This window comes from Anolis sagrei, chromosome 4 (assembly GCF_037176765.1).
Source record: "Anolis sagrei isolate rAnoSag1 chromosome 4, rAnoSag1.mat, whole genome shotgun sequence".
Lineage (NCBI taxonomy): Eukaryota > Metazoa > Chordata > Lepidosauria > Squamata > Dactyloidae > Anolis > Anolis sagrei.
The window spans coordinates 159,121,075-159,143,918 of record NC_090024.1 but is presented as its reverse complement, the minus strand read 5'-3'; the positions used below and the strand labels follow the sequence as shown (position 1 = coordinate 159,143,918).

The 22,844-nt window shown below is 38.2% G+C and overlaps 2 protein-coding genes across 3 annotated transcripts in view; one reads left to right on the top strand and one right to left on the bottom strand.

The window, feature by feature from the left end:
- Window positions 1-5,738, top strand: part of LOC132774070 (uncharacterized) — a 54,299-nt gene extending 48,561 nt beyond the window's left edge. The window contains exon 15 of the mRNA XM_067467811.1: window positions 3,956-5,738. Coding sequence (XP_067323912.1) covers window positions 3,956-4,159 — 204 coding nt within the window. The 3' untranslated portion in view covers window positions 4,160-5,738. The remainder of the gene's footprint in view (window positions 1-3,955) is intronic.
- A 13,267-nt stretch (window positions 5,739-19,005) lies between these two features.
- Window positions 19,006-22,844, bottom strand: part of LOC132774073 (vitellogenin-1-like) — a 51,630-nt gene continuing 47,791 nt past the window's right edge. For both annotated transcript variants that reach the window (XM_060773794.2, XM_067467809.1), the window contains 4 exons: window positions 20,830-20,924; window positions 20,277-20,371; window positions 20,037-20,193; window positions 19,006-19,226 (listed from right to left, as the gene is read on the bottom strand). In XM_060773794.2, coding sequence (XP_060629777.2) covers window positions 19,180-19,226; window positions 20,037-20,193; window positions 20,277-20,371; window positions 20,830-20,924 — 394 coding nt within the window. In that variant the 3' untranslated portion in view covers window positions 19,006-19,179. The remainder of the gene's footprint in view (window positions 19,227-20,036; window positions 20,194-20,276; window positions 20,372-20,829; window positions 20,925-22,844) is intronic.

Genomic DNA, 22,844 nt, shown 5'->3' with positions numbered 1-22,844 from the left:
ACACTAATTTCAGTACTACTACCACCACCAACAAAAACACATAAGATACACCTTATTCTAAGACTCACCTCATTTTTAGAGATCTTTGTATAAGAACAAAAAGGGTCTTAGAAATGAAGAAATAGTATTTATTATAAAGTTTTTCCTTTTTACCAGTATTTAATATTTGCTCTCTACCTGTTGAAAAAGAAAACAAAGTGGATATGAATGTTTGTAATACTGTTTAATTTGGTACTTGTTTTTTTAAAGTACAAAATGTATAATATTAATAATGAAGACAGTGGAAAACACTTACCGATCAAGTTCTGTGATACTGTGGGAGTAGAAGATAAGCAAGGAAGTGGTCTATACATTGAGGAAGTGCCTAATTTATTACGAGGACATATTCCCCACAACTATCAGGTAGGATGAATCTGATGTTCCTCCCAATTACATTATTTTTACATCTGCCTTATCTGGTAGTCTATGACTGATTCTTCATCACATGCAAATCTCTGGCATGATAGCTTCAGAAAAATACAATTAGAAAAAGGCTGATCTATGTGGCAAGCAATATGATGTCCATGCTATGCAAGCTCATATTTAAAAGCGCTTTTCAATAATGTGATTAAAAAATTATTGCAGCTATGTAGAAACCTGTTCACCACATGGATTCCTATGTCGAGTGGCTTGAACAAGGTTGAACTTTGAAGTATTGGTCTGCTGCTGCTTGTGGGTGTGACATAGACTTACTTCATTTCCAATTCCAATTTCGAGTCTCCAACTTAAAAAAATGGGTGTGTTGTGCAGCATTGTGTGAAAGGCATTTCCAAGGTACAAGAGGATGGGTTATCCATGCAGGATCTCATAGTCTAAGTATAGGGAAAACAAGAAAAATAAAGGAGATTCAATATATTAAATAATAATAATAATATGCCAAATAACAATGGTTGACATCATCACATAACCATAGTAAATTACCTAACCTTTCTCTTTTCCTGCCAAATGAGAAAACCTAAAACTTTCTTATTTTGTTTCTCTTATTTTATGTAACACATCTGAAACCCTGTAGACCAGATAATCCTTGATAAATGTTAGGTCATAGATACCTTTCTGGCAGTTTATATTAGAAATCAGATTCTGTCCTAGCTATTTTCTAATAGTAGTATTGTTATATTTCTCATTTTCAGTTTAATTCATCTGCTGCTATACAGCCCGATACCCCAGGCTACATCAAATGTCCACTTTTGAAGGACCAGATCCATTGTGTTATTTTTGTTATTGATGGTTCCAAGGTTGAGATCCTTTCTGAAAACCTGGGAGGAAAGCTGAGAGAAATTCGACGGAAAACTAACAAACTTGGTCAGTTTTTTTACCTTTACATTTTGTGCAGCCTGAGACCAATATTTGATAAGGTGATGCTGTCATGTTGGTCTTTCTCCTTAAAACAGGATGAAACCCTGGGGTCCTCTAGTCTACATCATGGCTTCTTAAACTCAATGTCATCATCTTATCTATCAAAACTATTACGTTTATGTCTTGTCTTTCCTCCAAAGCTGGCATTCAAGACAGCTTGCAAATTTAGAGGAGTACAATATTAGTTGAAAATGTACAAAAAGTCACGAAACATTGATTGTCTAAAACATACACTGTAAACATGTAAAAAGCAGTAAAAATACCCCACCCCTCAGCACATTTATGGTACTCCAGCACCCCTTTCAAAGTCCTTTTGTTAAAAACCTTCATTTTTAAAAGCCTGTTGAAATAAAAAATGTCTTTGCCTGCTGGTAAAAGGATATTTAGGAGTGGGACATTCTAGTCTTCTGGGGAAAAGAGTTATAGAACTTATGAGTAGCCATTAAGGCCCCACCCACACTGCCATATAATGCATTTTCATAATGCAGTTTAACTAATAACTGAGTTAAATAACATTATGAAACCGCATTATATGGCAGTGTAGATGGGACCTAAGAAGGCTTGTCTCCTGTTCCTGTGATGATGGTAAGATTGAAAGAAGAGCCTTTCCAGAGTATCTCGGGGCTCTGATGGCTGATATATAAAAATACATTATGTCTGCTAGATATGAGCTCTGGAGTACTTTATAGGTCATCACCAGCACTTTGAATTGTGTCTGGAAACAAGACCAACCAAAGGTGGAACTGCTATAGCAGGGGAGTTGTATGATGCCTGCATTCTAAGAGACAAGCTGGGTCTACACTTTCATATGATCCAGTTGCAGTATGTAGATTAACTGTTTTGAACTGGATTATATGCATCCATACTACCATGTAATCCAGTTCAATGCAGATAATCCACATTCAGAAACTGGATTATATGACAGTGTGGATGGAACCTGAGAAATTCATGTTGTCATTGTTTTAGTAAATGTCTTTTCATAATACGTTTTCTTCCTCTAGGCATTCAACAACTTGTAATACTTACAAAAGTGGATGAAATTTGCCCTTCTCTTGAAGAAAATGTTTCAGATGTATATAGGAGCAAAATAGTTGCGAGAAAGGTAAATGCTGGCAATCTATATTGACTCTATGGAAAAGCAATATTTTGATCAAGCAGGATTGATCTTCTGTTATCAATCTGAACTCAGGATACTAACCTTTTCATTCATTTTTGCTACTATATGGAAACAAATGCTTTTCTGAGTGATACATTTAAAAGTTGCCATATTGAATAAATATGTGATCTTGAACACATTGAAAGGCCTTGCTTGCTGGCTTTTTAAAGGGGTCTGAATATCAATTTCTATCTATCTCTATCTATCTATCTATCTATCTATCTATCTATCTATTCTGTGTTACTTGATGCCTCTGGTTTGGAAATGAACCTAGAGGTTCTTAATAGATTGCTATATAATAGGGAACATGAACTGCAGCCCAAACACAATTTCTCTACTTAAGAGAAGATCTGGGCTTCTCTAATTGGTTGTTTGAAAACTCTGGATATTCTGTATTTTGTTAGAGATAATAAAGTGAACCATTGTGGGGTAGCAGTTTGAAGGTTAGATAAGGACCATAGGGAACAGGGTTTGAATCCCCACTTGGGTCTGGAAACCTACTGAGTCACCTTGACAGGCCACACACTCTTAGCCTTGGTAAAAGATAATGCCACAGGGATAAAAACCCTGTGATGGATTCATCAAAGGGTTATCATGGCCATGTCTACATGGGCCGAATAGAACAGCCTCATTTTGCAACCGCTGTGAGAAGTCTACACAACGTATGGCCAATTTCACAGTCGAAGTACTTCCAAGTACTAATCCAGCACAAGGGGAACTGCTGTTTACTCCTGAGCAATTTATTCTGGAATTTCACATTTGTTTACTTCAGTTTATTATTTTGGAGATTAATTGGAACAGTATCAACTTTTTTTTACTGTTTGTCAAGTGTAGGGTGCTGAAATAATGGGAAATTCATACTGAAATTAATATTTTAAAATAGGGAAAATTATAGGCGTCAGAACAAAAATGTTTTCACTTGTCCCAAACCTAGTTCACTTACACATAAAACAACCTATCCACTACAAAACACATAGAAAGCACTTTCAAAATATGATAAGTGGCATTACATATGCAATTTAAATGATGTTTGAAAGTGATATTCTATCAAACAATAAACATTTTTGAAATGTAAAGAGGGAAGGTAAAAAGTAACCACATACAGGGTAGGAAGGGGCTAAATGTATAAAGAAGGAACCACTTGGGCTTTAAACTTTTTCAAACAGTGTTTTACATTTGGACGTGTGTTATCACCTATATTTATCTTTTTCTGTTTTAACATACTAGGTGTTTGGTCTGTATGCCAAAGAGTTGCCTCTACACTTTGCAATTTACACATGAAGTTTATGAAATACCTTAGGAAATAACGAGGCCAGGACTGTCAGTGCTAACAATTGTTAAAAGTAGTTGGGTGAGAAAATGAGATTTTACTTGACAACTATTATGTTTTTATTTCCATTGTAGATGCAGTTAACAGCAGAAAGACTTGGCATCCCTTTGTGTAACATAGTTCCTGTTAAAAATTATTCTGTAGAACTGGAACTCAAAGATGATGTTGATATCCTGATTCTGATGGCAGTCAGGCAGATGCTGCGTTTAGCAGAAAGCTATCTAGATAATTTTTCTTCAGACACAGACTCCACACCGGATTATTATTCAGAATATTGATAGGCTTATTGAAGCTAGTTTTATTGCTTTTTTGTGTTTGATTGAGCTAATTCTGCTTACAAATGATTGAACAGTTGTATCTGAAAGCCTGAATGTTTTCATGAAGAGATATTTTGTTTAGATCTCATATCTGAGTTTCCTTTTTGGAACTCACTTTCATAAAATTGTTAACTTGTTTTTGAGTTTTTAAAAATGTGCAGAACTTTTAATTCTGATCCACAATGCTGAGAAAAGTTATGTCCTTGCTTTTTTATTATGTGACAGTATATTATTTCTGTTGTGAATTTGATTTAACTAGAAATCCAAAAATAAATTATGTAAATAGAAAAGTCAGTTATAATATTGAAGGGCCATTCCACACAGTCATATAACCCAGAATATCAAGGCAGAAAATCCCACAATATTTGCTTTGAACTGGGCTATCTGAGTCCACACTGCCATATATTCCACTTCAAAGTGGATTTTATTCAGCGGTGTGGAAGGGGCCCGAGTCTTCCTGAGTAATACCAGTATGTATTCTTATACTGTGCATACATACATGTGAAACATTGTGAAAGGCTTCTTTTAGGTGAAAGCAACTATGTTAGAATTTAGGTTATGTATCTTATATCTGAAATAGTTGAGACAAGAAAAGTTTTGGTTTTTAAATTATTTTTTGGAATACCGATATTTACAAACATGTGTATAATGGGTTATCTTGAAGATGGAACCTAAGTCTAAACATCAAATTAATTTTTGACTTATTTATAGTCAGCCCTCCACATTCTGAAAAAGTGAAAAACTGTAAATAAAAATAGCTATTTTTAAATTGTGTTTCTTGTTTATTGGTATTATATACAGTAAATCTCTCTCTCTCTTGCTCAACAGACCATACACGCATGCACACACACGCGTGCTCACACACACACACACATGTCTACATCCTCCAGAACATCTCTGTGGTCAACTGCCATTATAAGCTGACCATTGAATTCACTGGAGGACCTAGAGATTCCTAGAGATAATATTTTAATAATTTGATGAATCATCAAATCTGTTTCTCAAAAGGCAGATTTTGAACATCTTCACTTGCCACTCAAAACATCAGCCTCTGAGCAGATGTAAAATTTTGAGGAGGGAAAGAATCCAGTGGCAAGTGAAGATGTTCCCCTGACCAGTTTACACTCTATGGTGTAAGATTATTATCTGAGTATGGGTTTGAACTCACACTTTCTAAATCCAAGTTCATAAAAAGGTACTAATTGAACATAATGACTTGTAGCTCTCTGATGAAGTAGAAGGGTTTCACTTAATCCTGCTCATACCAAATACCATTTCCTTTTTATTTCAGTTCTGTGCAGAATTCCTCCTTGTGGAATAAAATATGTTTGCAGTTTTCAGAACAGTTTTTTCTGTAGTTAGTGATTTGTATCGCACTACTGGAATGTGAAATCCATAAAAATGGTTGAATAATTCATTACAAAACTGGGGGATGCTGGTGCTTGGTTTCTAAAGTATTTCTAAAGTAAACTTAGTGAAAATTTCATTACTATTTTGTTATATTAATTTTGCATAATTAAATGAAATTGTGGAAACTTCAGGGGCTGTTATCTCCTTAATTTATAAAGTTATTGAGGTAAAATTCATTACAATGATAGAAAACATTTACAATTGTTAGCCCACCAAATGTTACAGTGTTTAATTTGTCCACAGATTTTTGGCAAATTTTCAAAGTTTTTATAAAAACTTTTTTTATAATAAAGTATGTTCTTACTTTGAAAGTGTTATTTCCTGTTTAATTGTGTAGTCTTTACTTTGAAAGTAGTAGCTCTACTCCAGAAGCTTTGTTTTTGTGGCAGAAACTTCGTTAAATTAGTGAAGGCTCAACAAAGCAAAATGTGCTATAGGGTGATGTCCCTTGCGCAAAAATAAAGTTTTTGCAGTTTAATAATTTTTGCCATGCTTTTAATGACAGACCCAATTAGGAACTGCCATTTATAACCCAAGAACAAAAATCATAATACAGGCACCATCAAGGGTAATCTAGAATGACCCCCCTTCTTCCAGGCAGAAAGGCACCATCCAAACTCCACTGACATCCAATTAATATGATTCCCCTGTTGAGTTGGATGGGACCCCAAGGACCATCCTTTTAGGTCAGTGGTCCTCAACCAGGTGTTTTGGCCTACAACTCCCAGAAATCCCAGCCAGTTTACCACAGGTTGAGAACCACTGTTTTATGTCATTATTTTTTTTCCAGCCCAGCTAGAGATTGGCTTACTTAGAGAGAGAGATGTATCAGTCCTCTGCAGATCCTGGCTGTTGTTAGGGATAGACCTCTCTCTCTCTGCTATCTTGATTGGTGCTTTCTGATCCTGATGCAATCTGGGAAATGTAGTTTAGGGTGGGCAAACTACATTTGCACATGCACATAATTAAATTACTTCAATTAGGGAAACTTCAGGGCCTCTTTCCCCCCCTCATTTTAACAGCTATTGGGATGAAGCTTGCTATAATGATAGAACAGGACATTTCACATATCCATGGATTTTTTTGTGAATTTTTGAAATTTTAGGGAGGGACAGTCTTCTTTCTATGCTATCCTGATTGGTTCTTGCTGATGCTAATGTAGTCTAGGAAATTAGTTTAGGGCAGGGCCTTTTGGCATAGGACTCCTCCCTTCTGAAACTATATTTCTCAGAGTTCTGTGCTGTTCCCAAAATGCACTGCTCCCTCTTTTGCCCACTACTAATGCAAAGACTGCATTAATTTCTCAGAGGAATGGCAAGGCACTAAGGCAGCCTTTGGCTTTGCTTCTTTGCCTTGTATTGAATATGAAACTGACTTTGGGAGCCTTCCAAGATTTACAAAACTAAAACAAAAAAGTATGGGGTAAGTTTTGATTCTAAAATATTTAGTGTGGGCCACACAAATGCTTCGAATGTGGCTTCCAACTTATAAAAATTCAGATTTTCTTACAGTTTCTGAAACAGCTGATGTTTTGCACAAGTCTAAGCACTACATCAAAAAGAGGGACAGTACTTATTCATCTTCTGCTGCATCATTTCCCTGTTCTTTTAAAATGTTTTGTTCCCCCCACCCCTCTTTTTATTTCCCCCCTTTGTTTCCAGTTTACTTCAGTGGCTGCAAACTGCATTCAAAGCTCAAAGTAAAAGTAGATTCCTACTTTTTGGAATGATGGCAGAACAAAGAAAGTATGGAATCTTGTCCTTCCCAGAAGGCTCATGAAAAAGCAAAATGCTGCAGTCTCCCCTAGCTTGTGTGGGCTTTCTTCCTCAGTAGCAGGTGTCCTGAAACTATGGCCCACCAGCTGTTAGGCCTCCAACTCCAACTAGGGCTTCTGGGAGTTGACCCAAACAGCTGGAGGGCCGCGGTTTGAGGATGCCCGCTCAGTAGCTTTTGCCTTCTTGATCACACTGATGTTGCTTAGCCACACATGTTTCAATTCTCATTTGGGAAATGTTGAAGAGTAGGGGTGCTATGAGTCATACTCAATATGAGAGATTTCTTGTAAGTCTTAACTTATTACTGTGATAACAAAATGAGTGATACTGAACTCTGTTAGAAACATATAACATGGTGTGGAAAAACATGCTTCTGAGGTCTAGAATTTAATAAATGAAGACCAAGTAAGCATCTCTTTATCTTCCAACACAATCCTTTGGTATGGTGAGACCTGAAGTGAGGTCATTTAATGTGATTGTTCATATCCGTGGTTTCATGTAACCATGGTCTGGATGGGAAAATATTCCTATGAATATGGGGCTCTTGCTGTACTAAAAAGTTACAAAATGCCACAGTAGCAGTACCCTAACAGAATTTGCTAGTATTTTGAGTATTTTTGATAAATCGGGTCAAGTCTGCCCTCTAGTGGAAGAAAATATATACACTTAATTTATTAAACCACTATATTCATAACAGGTTTTTAAAAAATGCTTAGATGATCCCAGAACTCAGAGAAGCATGAGGGGGTCACTTTCAACCTCTCTGTATGAAGTTCTCATTTCCAGGAAGCACCAATTTAGCCTGTCTCCCATCATTGGCAAGATGTATCCTTTAATTCCCAAGAAAATGCCAACTGGGTAGAATTACTGTTAATCATTCCATACTTTGCTCTGAAATGGTGTAACATGGAACACTGATAGCTTAGCAGATCAATTTTCTGAATTACTTCACTCATAACTATCCAACATTTCACTATACAGATGAAGTAATCCTGACTGCACACTTGTTTCCTAGGAGTAAACAAGTTGGGTTGTTGTGTGTTTTCTGGGCTGTATGACCATGTTACAAAAGCATTTGCATTCTGTATGGCCATATTCCTAAAGCCTTTGCCGGCATCTGTGGCAGGCATCCTCAGAGATTGTGAGGTATGTTGGAAACTAGGAAAATGGGGTAAGAGGAGAAATTGGGTTTGTATTTGGTTTTATTGATTTTATTGATTTTATGGTTATAATGTATATTTGTTGTTAACTGTGTATTGATGTAATTCTGTGTTTGATTGTCTTTATGATGCAGGCATCAAATTGTGCCTTTGCTTTTGTAAGCCGCCCTGAGTCCCCTTTGGGGTGAGAAGGGCGGGGTAAAAGAACCCCAAATAAATAAATAAATAAATAAATAAATTTTAAATATCTGTGGAATGTCCAGGGTGGTAGGTAGGAGAGAATGTAGCAATTGGCCACTTTGATTAGCATTGAGTGGCCTAGCAGTTTTCAAGGTCTGGCTTCTTATTGCCTGGGAGAATCCTTTGTTGGGATTCCCCCAGGCAGTAAGCTGTCCCTGATTAGCTGTCCCTGATTGTTTCTTGTCTGGAATTCTCCTGTTTTTGAGTGTTGATCTTTATTTACTGTTATGATTTTAGAGGTTTTTTTTAACATAGGTAGCTAGATTTTGTTTATTTTCATGGTTTCTTCCTTTCTGTGTTAAAAAAACTTCTAAAAATCATAACAGTAAATAAAGATCAACAATCAAAAATAGGAGAATTCCAGACAAGAAACAATCAGGGACAGCTAATCACCTCCCTACAAAGGATTCCCCCAGGCAGTAAGGAGCCAGACCTTGAAAACTGCTAGGCCATTCAATGCTAATCAAGGTGGCCAATTGCTACATTCCTACCTACTTCAAACAGACAAAATCATAGAATCATAGAATCATAGAGTTGGAAGAGACCTCATGGGACATCCACTCCAACTCCCTGCCAAGAAGCAGGAATATTGCATTCAAATCACCCCTGACAGATGGCCATCCAGCCTCTGTTTAAAAGCTTCCAAAGAAGGAGCTTCCACCACACTCCGGGGCAGAGAGTTCCACTGCTGAGCGGTTCTCACAGTCAGGAAGTTCTTCCTCATGTTCAGATGGAATCTCCTCTCTTGTAGTTTCTCCCACAACCCCTGAGGATGCCTGCCATAGATGCAGGTGAAACATCAGGAGAGAATGTTTTTGGAACATTGTCGTACAACCTAGAATACACCCAACAACCCAGTGATTCTGGCCATGAAAGCCTTCAACACGAAACAAGTTTATTATATGAATGGCCATGCTTCTCTGGTACCCTTTCCCTATAGCATACACAATAAATACAGCCTGCCCTGTCGTTTTATGTGGTCTGCAAGGCTTTGAATACCAGGGCAACATAGTTAATTTATGCAGTCTTGCAATTACAAACAGCACCCAATGAAAATGAGTTTGTCATCCCTGCCCTATAAGATAATCTGTTAATGCTGGAATTTATGACTTGGGGAGTGAATCTTAAAATTTACAGAGTTCTAGGGAAAGGTACTCAAAGCATGTTATGGACAGGCAAGTTTTTTTTTCTGTGGAATCATGGGAAAACTTTAGATTTTTCTTCCTCTCTTCCCCAAACTATAACTTCTGCTTATCATACAATAGATTACAATATATATTCTGTTTTTTAAAAAAAGGTGGTAAAATTGAGGATCGTAAAACTTTAGCCTTTTTTAGAATTACAAAGAGATGGGTAGGAATCTGTGTCACTTTACCTGGGATGATTGCAAACCTGTGAAACAACCTGAAATTATTGCAGCTGAAATTAATAACCCTAAAATACCACTAGATGGTACAAGTGGCTCATAATTTAAATTGTGAATATAAAGTACTTTCGATGGTACCTATTTGTTGTTACAGCTTCAGCCTTCTATTTTTTAAATGAAAAATAAAGATTTTGGGATAATAATGACAATGTTATTGCTTATTCTATATGTTAGACATTCTAGGATACACTTGCCCCTTCCTTCACATTGTACTCAGGATTTGAAACATAGAGTTTTTAAACTAAGTCTTTTCCTTTATAGATGTCTTCATTAACAGTGCAAGGATGGATCAGTGGTTTAAACTTTGGGCTACCATTTTGGACACCAGGTTTGAATCCCTGCTATGTCTGGAAGACCACTGGGTAATCTTAGGCAAGTCATACTCAGCTTTAGGCCGTATAATCCAGTATCTGAATCCAATTCATCTGATTTGAACTGGATTCTATGAGTCTACATTGTCATATAATCCAGTTCTAAATCCAGTTATGGGTTTAGAAATTGGCTTCAGAGGAAGGGAAAGCCAACCTCTTCTGAACAAACACTGATAGGAAAACCTCATGATAGAGTGACCTTAGGATTCTTGCATGGAGGGGGTTGCACTGGTCTTCTGTGGTCTCTTCCCACTCTATGGGCACTTCCACACAGCCCTTTATCCTATGAGCATCCGCATTTAAAAAACACCGATGTTCCTGGGCCTATCCACACACACCGCAGACAACGCACACTTTCTGGGGTGGGTGTCCAGGCCTGGGAGAACACTTGGAGACTCAACCCCCCTCCCTCAAAGCCCTAAAACCCCTTTTAAAAGTAAGGAAAACTTACCTGGCCTCCAGTAGACTGTTACCAGAGCTCTCCTGGCACATAGAAATGACACAGCAAGATAGCGGGGGGGGGGGGGGGAGGAGTGATTTTACACTCCCCCCCCACTCTCCTGCCACATCATTTCTATGCGCTGGGAGAGCTCCAGTAACACCTTACTGGAAGCCAGGTAAGGTTCTTTACTTTTAAAAGGGGTTTCTTTTCCTCTTCTTCCAAATGTAAAGGTTCAGGGTGCTGCTTTGTTTTTCACCCAGCAGCTCTATTCGAGTTACCACTTATGGTGCTTTGGAAGTCCCCAATTGAGTAGTCTCTGAGAAAGCACAGGCAGTGTGAGAAATAGGAGGAGGAATTATGGCCCCATCTACATATAATGCAGTGTCATATGTAGACTCATATAATTCAGCTAATAACAGTAAGGCAGTGTAGATGGGGTCTACGTTTTCCCATCTGATTTCTGTAACATCTCACTAGTATTAGCATTACTTTGGATTTTGGATTAGACTGAAAATTTTATCTTAATAATCATTCAAAATCTACAGTTAGATCAGCATTTGCTTTTTTTTTCTTCTACTCAATTTTGGACTGTAGGAATGTAAATCTACAACAATTTTGCACTTGTATATGAAGATAAGTACCCCCCCCCCCCAATGCAGGAAAATGAATATTCTTTTACAATATTTTATCAGTATTTGAATGTCCTGAAAGCTTGTGGGGAATTTTTGTTGACATGGAATAAAAAGTTTCCTGCATGGAAAAGTTTTTTTTCTGCACTGGAAATAGGTTTCTGTTTATTTTTCACTAAGATTAATTCCTTTATAGCACTTTGGGATGTTTCAATACTGTGAGAAAACTATGCAAGATTCTCACGAGTCTATTGTTATTTCTTATGGAGTTTCCCAACTGTTTCTACCTGGGAATGAATAGTAACACTGGCCAAGACACATTTTGGTGCATCAAATGTTAGACCTGTTTCTGGATATATTTGGCATGCTGATTCCAAAAATAGTAACACTTTCTCCCTAAACTCTAGTTTTTGAGATACAGAACATATGCCATCTATCAGTCATCATCTGCTCACCCATAGAAAATCAAGGGTCCTTCCAGACAGGCCTTATATCTCAGGAAATGCTCAAAGGTTTTCTGTTTATCCCAGATTATCTGGCAGTGAGGACTCATATAATCCAGTTTAAAGCTGAAAACCTGGGATCAGATCCTGGGATATAGAGCCTGCCTGGAAAGACCCCAAGATAACCAAACCTAAGAAACCAGAGCTGATGCAATCTATTCAAGACAATAGATTTTTAATTAGATTTGGAATGTTGCTATAAAAATACAAATTTTGTGTAACATATCTACCCCCCACTTTGGAGATTTTGAAATTTGATGATTTAACACCTCTTAAAGAGATTAAAATGCTTACATAGAAATAAATAAGCTTTGTGCAATGGTAAGGGGAAAAATAGTTTTAATGATACATAGCAAATTTTGTCTATACAACATTAACTTACTAACAGATTATCTTGAATTTGTAGATCTCTTAGGTAATAATTAGAATTACATAAAGATTTAAAAGAAACAATCTGACAAGAACAATCAAGATGATCTTTTACAGAAGGACGGAAAAGAAGAATGAAGAACAATATGAGATAATACAAAAAGATACAAGAAGAAACGACCATCAGATTTAAAACTAACTGATAATATCACTTCTTTGTTATAGAGGATATATATGAATTTTCAAATACTTTAAGTAATGAAAATAAGTTTAATGGAAATGAAGAATTAGATGTAATTACCATAATTATGTACATTGGCTTTTCTTCTACCCCTTCACCCCCCTTGAAATATTAGATTTTTGTCAAGAGGGATAATTCAACATTTCATTATGGTCCAAAGCCCCTCATTGCACTGTAGCATACAAGGTCAAGACTTAATTTACTAACAATAACTTCACTATCCCTCACGGGGTGTCTGCGCCCTACACCACTGGAGAAATTACACTGTTTAGCCGGTATTGCACCACCTGACATCTGCCGGGAAGTAGCAGCCAATAGTGAAAAGACCAAGGCAGTGACATCTCCAGCTCATCCCTTGTTTGGGTATCAGCCAGCACGTCAACAACTTAAATCAAGAAATAGTTTTCTAAGATCTACAGAGACACTCGCTGGAACACCTCAGCAAGCGAGAGTTCAAAAGGGGCAGGCTCAAACCCAGAACCTCAACCATTGGCTGATACCAAATGAGAGACTCCCCCCTGGGCACACAAAAGACTGGGCAACTTGGAAGGCGCTGAACAGACTGCGCTCTGGCACCACAAGATGCAGAGCCAACCTTAAGAAATGGAGCTACAAAGTGGAATCCACGACATGCGAGTGTGGAGAAGAACAAACCACAGACCACCTGATGCAATGTAACCTGAGCCCTGCCACATACACAATGGAGGACCTTCTTGCGGCAACACCAGAGGCACTCCAAGTGGCCAGATACTGGTCAAAGGACATTTAATCAACTACCAAACTTGCAAATTTTGTGTTTTGTCTGTTTGTTTGTTTAGTTCTGTTAGAAATGTAATACAATTGTCTGGTTGCCCCTGACATGATAAATAAACTATCCCCACCTTCCCTCTTTTTTTCTTACCTGACTTTTATACCTTTCCACTTTGTATGTGTGTAGAAAAATGGAAATGTCTAATACTGTGTGTGTGTGTGTGTGTGTGAGAGAGAGAGAGAGAGAGAGAGAGAACTTTTTTGCTAGGCTGTGTAATGATTACAGACTAGGGCCTGATATCTGTCAGTTGAATATGATCTATCTGGACAATATATTCTTCCACTCTACACCTCAATCAGGAATTAGTGATAAGATATAACCTCCTACAGGTATTTAGATGTGAGGTGCAGGTTTTTTTTTAAATAGCACTATCCTATACATTCGTACTCATTAAGTAAACCCATCAATCCACTGAGCTCAATGATTATTAAATGAGTGGATGCAGCCAAAGTCTAGACCTTGGAACAGAAGTGGTCTGTCAGCATGGCTGCAAGGCCTCATATTTACACTTGGGTGTTCTTAGCTGATCTCGCAGCTATGTTGGCAGCTTATATGGTGTCATACTCCCACTCCCAAGAGTCTTGTGTCTCTGGAAACAAATGAGTCTGGCTACACTAGAAATGCAGTTCTGTTCAAGGTCCAGAGCTCTGAAGCTTTTGTGTGTTTTTTCCCACTCAGAGTAATACCCAGAGTGTAGTCATTGTACATGAACTCTGGAGAGAGTTCCTTGTTGGCAGGCATACCTTCATCTTGTGGATGTGAATTTCACAGAACAAATGTGTGAAGAAGTTTAGAGGTAATTGCCATTAAAGGTCCTAACCTGGGGATGGCATGGGGTGGAGGTGTTTTTTAAAAAAATTATTCTTGTAAACCTGAGTAGAATGATACAAATCTCAATGACAATCCCACCAGGTTAAATAGAACAAACAGATAATAATATTCCACTTACATTTTTTCTCAATTTGAGAAGGCCTATTTTCTTAATCTTACCAAATCCACACTTATCTCCCACTTATGTCCAACAATTTTTAAAAATCAATTGAATTGGTGTCATGGATATAAGTTAAAACACAGTTAAGATAGAATAAAATACTTGTACAATTAAAATAACATTTGAAACTAAATATCTTCCCCAACTCATGCCACAACCACCCTAGCAACTTCCCTTATCATCCTCCCAAATGCCTGCTGGCACAGAAAGGTCTTCCGAAAGCTGGGATAGGGCCATCCTTGTCTCTCTTGGGAAGGAGTTCCAAAGTCTGGGAGCAGCTACCAAAAAGGCCCCCTCTCTTGTTCCCACCAAATGTGCTAGAGCAGGTGGTGGTGGGACAGAGAGCCCCCCCGCCCGAGGATTGTAGATTCCTAGCAGGTTCATAGAGAGAGATACGGTCCTTCATATGGATTCAAGTCATATATTAACTTTAAAAGTACAATTGTACCAATACTTCTAACATTTATATCATTTTAAGGGGATTGTTGGAAGATACATTTTCATGTAAGTTTGTTCTTTCCTTCATCTGGCTGAAGGCACAAATTTCATTATGTTTGAATTTCATAGTGAATAGTATCTTTCAGTCTTATCTGCCTTGTAATAGATGCTCAGCCATCTCAGTAGGGGGCCACTAATGAACGTGAGTTCTTGTCTTCAGAATAGCCAACAAAAAAATGAAAGCAGCTTTTCAAAAATGGAAATAATATGAGATATGTCAAACCTGTGTCCCAAATGAAAGAGAAGAAAGCAGTACTGTCCCAGCCAGTATTCCCACTACCCCCACCTTGCTCTTCAGCTCCAATCTATTTGAAGCCACTTTTGGAACAGAGCTTTGTGTGACAAAAAATGGACGTCTGCCACTCTCTGTGCTACCAAAGGCAAAACCAAACAAGTGCTGCGTCATTGTTCTTTTCTCTCAGCATGCTCGCCTCACCTCTCTTTTGGAGCCAGTTGGCTGCCGCTATGATTTCCAGGTTACATTCATTCCAAATGCACCAGTTTTGCCTTTGATTGAACCATGTCATTGGATAGTGTTTTCCCATTGATGTAAGCAGAATGAAAATCAAATAGTTGCCTTCTTCATGGCAGACTCCAGAGACAAACCACAATAATGTGAAACAATTGCACTGTTTCACTGCTGCATTTCAGCAGCATTTATATTATGATGCTGAGGGGCTGTCTTCAAAGTATTAAGAAAAGGACAGATGAAGTTTTACAAACTTTTGCATCTGATAGGATAATGCCAGTGACAGCTTTAGAACTGATATAAAACTGAGGGAGATAAAACCTCTCTTCAAGGGAAGTGAAGGCTTAGTAATGGTGGTTGGGAATTCACTGTACCATTTCAAGGCAGAATAAATTTGAACATTTCAAAATATTGAAAAAAGGACATTGTATTTTGAGAGCCGCTATGGATGCTTTCACCAATAATGGCACTTATAATGTTGTGTGATCTAAAAACTGTTTAAGCAGCACATCTGGTAAGTTGGACATGACCTTGGGTACTTTGGGGGTGGCCAGAAGAATGAGATTCTACTTGGGCCTTCAATCTCAAAAATATTATCAGGAAAAAATTAAAACAAAATACAGGGGGCACACACACACACACACACATTTCCTATTAAATTTATATTAACATTATACCTGAAACTCCTTCTGGAGGCCAGCATCTAACTGATAATCCCACCAGAAATAGACATGCTAAATCAATTTTTGGATGGTAAAGATTAGGGCTGTGCAATCAGTGAAACAAATGTTTCAAAACTCATTACAAAATTAGGGGATGTTGGCGTTTTATTTCTAAAGTGTTATTTATTTATTTATTTATTTATTTATTTACTTTATTTCTATACCCCTTTTCTCAGCCCTCAGACGACTCAAAGCGGTGAACAACATCAGTACAAAATATCACAAAACAAGTATAGGGCAGTTAAAAACAATTATCACATAAATCATTAACATCAGTATAACAATCATTAGCGCCTCAACAGTAAAATCAGAATCCAGTCTCATCATCCATTATTCCGTATTCCTATATTCAATTACACTGTTCAATCAAATGCTTGTTCGAACAGCCAGGTCTTCACTTTCCTCCGAAACGCCAGCAGGGAAGGGGCCAATCTGATATCTGCAGGCAGGGCATTCCACAGCCGAGGGGCCACCACTGAGAAGGCCCTGTCTCTCATCCCCGCCAAGCTCGCTTGTGATGCAGGCGGGACCGAGAGCAGGGCCTCCCCAGATTATCTTAGTGTCCTAGTTGGTTCATAGGAGGAGATGCGTTCAGAGAGGTAAGTAGGGCCAGAACCGTTTAGGGCTTTATAGGCTAAAGCCAGCACTTTGAATTGTGCCCGGTAGTAAACTGGTAGCCAGTGGAGTTGGCGCAACAGAGGAGTAGTATGCTCCCTGAGTGCCGCTCCTGTTAGCAACCTGGCTGCCGAGCGCTGGACCATTTGAAGCTTCCGAGCAGTCTTCAAAGGCAATCCCACGTAGAGAGTGTTGCAGTAGTCTATGCGGGATGTAACCAGAGCGTGGACTACCATGGCCAAGTCAGACTTCCCAAGGTACGGGCGCAGCTGGCGCACAAGTTTTAACTGTGCGAATGCTCCCCTGGTCACCGCTGAAACCTGGGGTTCCAGGCTCAGCGACGAGTCCAAGATCACACCCAAGCTGCGAACCTGCGTCTTCAGGGGGAGTGTGACCCCGTCCAACACAGGCTGTAACCCTATACCCTGTTCAGCCTTACAACTGACCAGGAGTACCTCTGTCTTGTCTGGATTCAATTTCAATTTGTTAGCCCTCATCCAGACCGTTACAGCGGCCAAGCACCAGTTCAGGACCTGAACAGCCTCCTTAGTAGCAGGTGGAAAGGAGTGACAGAGTTGGACATCATCCGCGTACAGGCTGGGTGCTTGTTTAAGGTGGTGTGTTTGTTTTTAAGGCTTTGTGGTTATACAGGTGTCTAGTACTTTGATACCTCTACTTGAGGCCTAGTGTTTGCAGCCTTGTGTTTGAGGTTCTATGTTTGAGGGGTGGAGAAGCTTCAGCCAAGTCATCCAGTAGCAGAGAGCCAGAGTGTCAACAACAGTCAATTCTCAGAAACATAAAGGAGAAAATGAGGTGTTTTCAGACGAGGGACCAGAGTTCTGTAAAAAGTCCTGCTTGAGCTTGTTTGGAGGTTCTAGCAGGGGAGCACAGCTATTGTATACCTGGGACCAAAGACTAGAGACCTTGATACACTCTTTCTATGCCTGGGATATCGTCCTCTTCCACCGAGTGCACAACTTCGGGTGGGAAGCACATGGAGTGGTGAGGGAGGAAGGGGACACCCGCCTAGCCAGCCAGATCCGCCGAATCAACCCCGGCGATCAATGGGGTGACAGATGTCATAGCCAGATCGCCCTCACATCTAAGTCCTGCTTGGAAACCTAAGCCATCAGGAGCAGTATGAAGGCATTGCAGTCCTCCATGATCTTCTTCCCATCAAACTAGTCAAATGTGGGCTAGACAACACTACTGTTAGGTGGATTTGTAATTGGTTGAGCGACTGAAGCCAAACAGTGCTCACCAATAGTTCATCTTCCTCTGGGAAACAAATGACTAGTGGAGTGTCACAAGATTTGATTCTGGACCAAGAAGGGCAAGCTTATCAAGTTTGCAGATGACTCCAAATTTGGGCGGGATAGCTCATGCTCCAGAAGACATGATCAGAATTCAAAAACATCTTAACAGATTAGAGAGTTGGCCAAAATTAACAAAATGAATTTCAATGAGGGGAAATATGAGATATTACACATAGGCAGAAAAAAATTAAATGCAAATACACAGGTCGGGTGCCTCCTGGCTTGACAACAATCCATGTGAAAAAGATCTTGGAGTCTTCATGGAAAACAAGTTGAACATTAGTCAACAGTGTGATGCAGCAGCTAAAAATACAATAAAAAAGTTTATAATGTCTAGATTGATGGAAGTCATGATGCCTCTCTATTCTGCTTCAGTTAGACCTCACTGGGCAGCACAGTTTAAAAGAGATATTGTCAAGTTGGAAGGGGTCCAGAGGAGGCTAACTAAATGATCTAAGGTCTGGAGAGCATACCCTATGAGGAGCATCTTAAATGTTTAGCCTGTAGAAGAGACGATTGAGAGGAGATATGATTGCCATTGTTTTCAAAGGATGCCATAAGGAAGAGGGAGCAGCCTCGTTTTCTGCTGCCATGGAAACAAGGACTTGGAGCAATGGGTTCAAATACAGGAAAGGGGATTCCACTTGAACATTAAGAACTTCCTGACTGTAAAAGCTCTTCAGCAACAGAACTCACCTTGGAGTGTGGTGTAAGCTCCTTTCATGGAGACTCTTAAACAATGAATGATTCCAATATATTTTAGTCTTCTTATTTTAGGAATAAGAAACAATATAAAATAATTATTTATTAAACATGTGTTTATTATGAATGACAATGGGTGCACAATACATTTAATTTAAATTAGTTCATATTAACAATAATTATAGTCTTTTATGTTTCTTGTGTAGCTGTCCAGTTGCTTTGAGTATCAAAGTTTCATAGTTAAGAAGCTTGTAATCGCAGTTTTCAAGATGTTCTTGTTGTCACTCAGAGTTATGCTGTCTCTGCCTTCTCAGACTCAGATGATGTTGGTTCCCTTTCTGTTAGAAAAGAATTCAAAGCAATTATAAGGATCACAAGTTGTTTTAGGAAATGAACATATTAAGAATTACAATGTAAATCCAAGATCTACATTTAATTGTTCAGCTAAAACAGACTTACTAAATCAATTACTAAAATTGATTTAGTGAAAACCCATTGTCTGGTCTAGTTGGGCCTGATAATTGAATTTAATCCCAAATAATTAAATGGACAGATACACGATTAAAAAAACTATTATAGAATTCCTATTTCCATTATGGTCATTTTAGGGTTTATAAAAAAATAAAACAAATATTTGGGCACTCATTGTATTATCCACAATATTATTTGTGGATCAATTGCCATCCAAGCTAGAATAGATTTGTTTGTCCCATACTGAGAAGCAGTTCATCCAACTACAGTTGGATTGGTCCAGTTGAAAAACATGTACATTGAACTAGATATTTCATTCAGATATGATGATGAATTGGTGAAAAGAGTGTGATAATGGGCTCTCTCACTATTTGGGCAATGCAGCTGAGGGATGTGGGTTCTCCTCCAGGAAAACCAAAGGTTAATGATATACTATGTTAGGCTACATTTATCAGAGTCAGTTCTACCAGGGAGTAGCAAAGAGATAATTGCCTAGGAGGATGACCAGCTTGTGAGAACTGTGAAAGCTCTGTAGTGCTTCCATGTCAAAAAACAAGGTGTTACAGGACTTTAAGACACTTAAGAGACTTTGGAATTTTTAACATATAGGGGAGGTTCTGCTTTCAGGGAAGCTTGGAAGATATTTGTTGCTGCTACAGTTTCCAGATTTAACTGACCTGAAGCACAGTTGTCTGGCGATGACCAAGATCGAAAATAATCAATGGAATTTAAAGCCAGCTCCTTATTTGGCATCAGACCTTCATTTCTTTGTTCTCCATTGTTGTCTCCACAGAGTCCACAGGTATGACCTTTCATCCTTGAAGCAACAGTGACCTGCATTGATAATAAATGTTTGCTGTAGATATAATGTAATACATTTAAGGAGAGAAGCAAAAGGAATAAGCCAGTGGACTTACTTTCAGCAGGGTACGATCATATGTCACATTCATTAGGCCATGCTCTGGAGCTTCAATGGCAATAGTTGTGTTATCTCTGTAAATTTTAATTTTTGCTGCAAATAGATGGGATAGTTTTGAATGGCTTTCCCACATCTAAAACAGTTATACTTTTCAACAAAACACCAAAACATACATAAATATTATTTACATATAACACTTTTACATTTTTTCATGCTTGTGGCAAACTGAATGGCAACAGATACAGAATTGTGTTTTTTCCTCATTAGATGTCTGAGATACTTTCAAATTGCATCACAAGACCCTGTACTAGCTGAACCACCCAAATTGGTCTATCTAGTGAATAGGTACAATGTCCAATTTACATAATGGGAGTCACAGCTTTATTGATTCATTGAACATCTTTATTTTTTGTTTGGAAAAATACTTTTATGTAGGATATAAAATTTTCCCATGCTTTGCCAATCAGATTTGTTATCCATCCCAGCTATAGACCTACTTAGGCAATTAAAATTGTGACTAAAAGTGGAAAGTATGAACTAAAAGTAAATACCTGCAGAATCTTCATGCATCAATTTGTCCACTAGTACTTGTTTGCCATTTAACAGCACAATATACGCATCCAGTGAAGGTAAAACTTTGATATACCTTTGGGATTGGGAAAAGCAATATATACATATATTGTTATAAGGTGACAAACAAAAATCTTGATCTTAATAATAAGCATTAATGTGTTCTTCACAACCCCCACTTTAAAAAAATCAAAGTAATGCTCCTTCTGTTGTGCTTTGCAGGAGTGGACAATGTTATGACAAAGTACTCATGGCATCACATCGATCTGAACTCATACAGATTCCAGAAAGTAACTGAATCATATACAGACAGGATTCTGTGACTCAGTTGTACAGTATTGTAAGGCCAGATAGTGTAGGCATACAATAAAACTGATGTACAATAATAGCCTAAAACATGTAAGCCATTGTTTTTGATATATTTGTCAGTCACTACTCATATAACTTGGTCATGCCAATTGGGAAATGCCTTATTGGTTGTTTTTTTTTTTTTTACAGTTTCTCTATTTTGACATTTTTTTCTAACACTATCCAGTTATTTTTAGAGTCATAATGACCATACAATTAAGTCATGTTGAAAAATTAGGTTCAATTAAGAGTGCCTAAAGACATGGGAATGGGCAATTGCATATCTGGAAGGAGAGTTAAATAAATGTATCATAAACAGTCCCAAGAGGAATTTATGGGCAAAGTTGACAGAAGGTTAAACAAGTAATATCATAAGTACCACAGTGACTAGGGATGGAAGCCAAGGTCCAGGGTGCATGGGTGTGTTGGATAAGGGTTTGTGTAGGATGGGGGAAAGAGGGATGCTTTACATGTTGTAATGTGGATGTCATGTGTGTTATGTGTACTGTGTGTATTTATCATGTTTGTAAATTTTAAGAAAATTTTAATTTAAAAAAACTAGGTTCAACTGATTTTGTGGAGATCAAACAACCAGGGAAGATGCCTTTCACTGATACAATATGAAAAAGAGACCTTGAAAATCATGCAGAAAAGGTATCCATACTCAAATTCTAAGTCAAAAAATCTGGCACGACCTTGAACTCCAACAGACACCCTCAAGGCCTTGTGCCATATTGTGAGGTAATGTGCCAACAAAGAGTGGTACCCCTTAGCATGTTCCAGCCCATTTCCATGAAGCCTTTGCAACCACTGTCTCAGCCTAATATTCTACTCTATCTAAATCTAACAAAGAAACAACCTACAGATCAATATGAGACCAGAATACTCTTTATATTAAAAGAACAGTTGGCAGGACAGAAATAAAAAAAGATGGTAGTTTTAATTTTTTTCCCCTTTCCAGCCTGATTTATTTATTTTTCTCAAATCTCCAAAGCTAATATAAATACTTCTCAATCCAGAGGCTATTGTGTTTTGGCTAAATCCCTGCTTTTCCTCTTGTATATTTAAGCACTGATGTTGGAATGATGAAGGTATAGATCTTCTTGGAGATCCTGTAACAGGGAAGTCTCAGATTTCCTTGTGATCAGAGCACTGCCTACTCATACAAGAGGAACACAGTTCTAAGAGCCATAGGATAGGACCTCTTCTATGTTCAACTGTAACAAATGAATGTTTTTTCCTTCCCATGCTACCTGCATTTCCTCCACTTTCTTCTATTATTTTCCCCACTTAAAGCCATGTATTCTCATTTTTCTGGAGAATTTATCACACAAGGCAGGTACATTGCAATTAGTAGAGCAGCAATGTCTTTGACTTGGATTCATCACATCATATGGCTCCTTTCCTGCCACTCTCCTGAAGGCAAAACTCCTGGAAAACATTTCTTTTACAAAAACGGAGAATCTGCTAATGGCATCCATTTGTAAAAGAAACATTTTCTAATAGTTTCCACTAGGAGAGTGGCAAGAAAGGAGCACAGTCATGTGATAAGTCCAAGACGTCCAGTTGTAATTGCCACTTCTCTGCCTCATGTAATAAACTCCCTTGCAAAGTGCCATATAAAAAAATGGAATGATTACACACAATA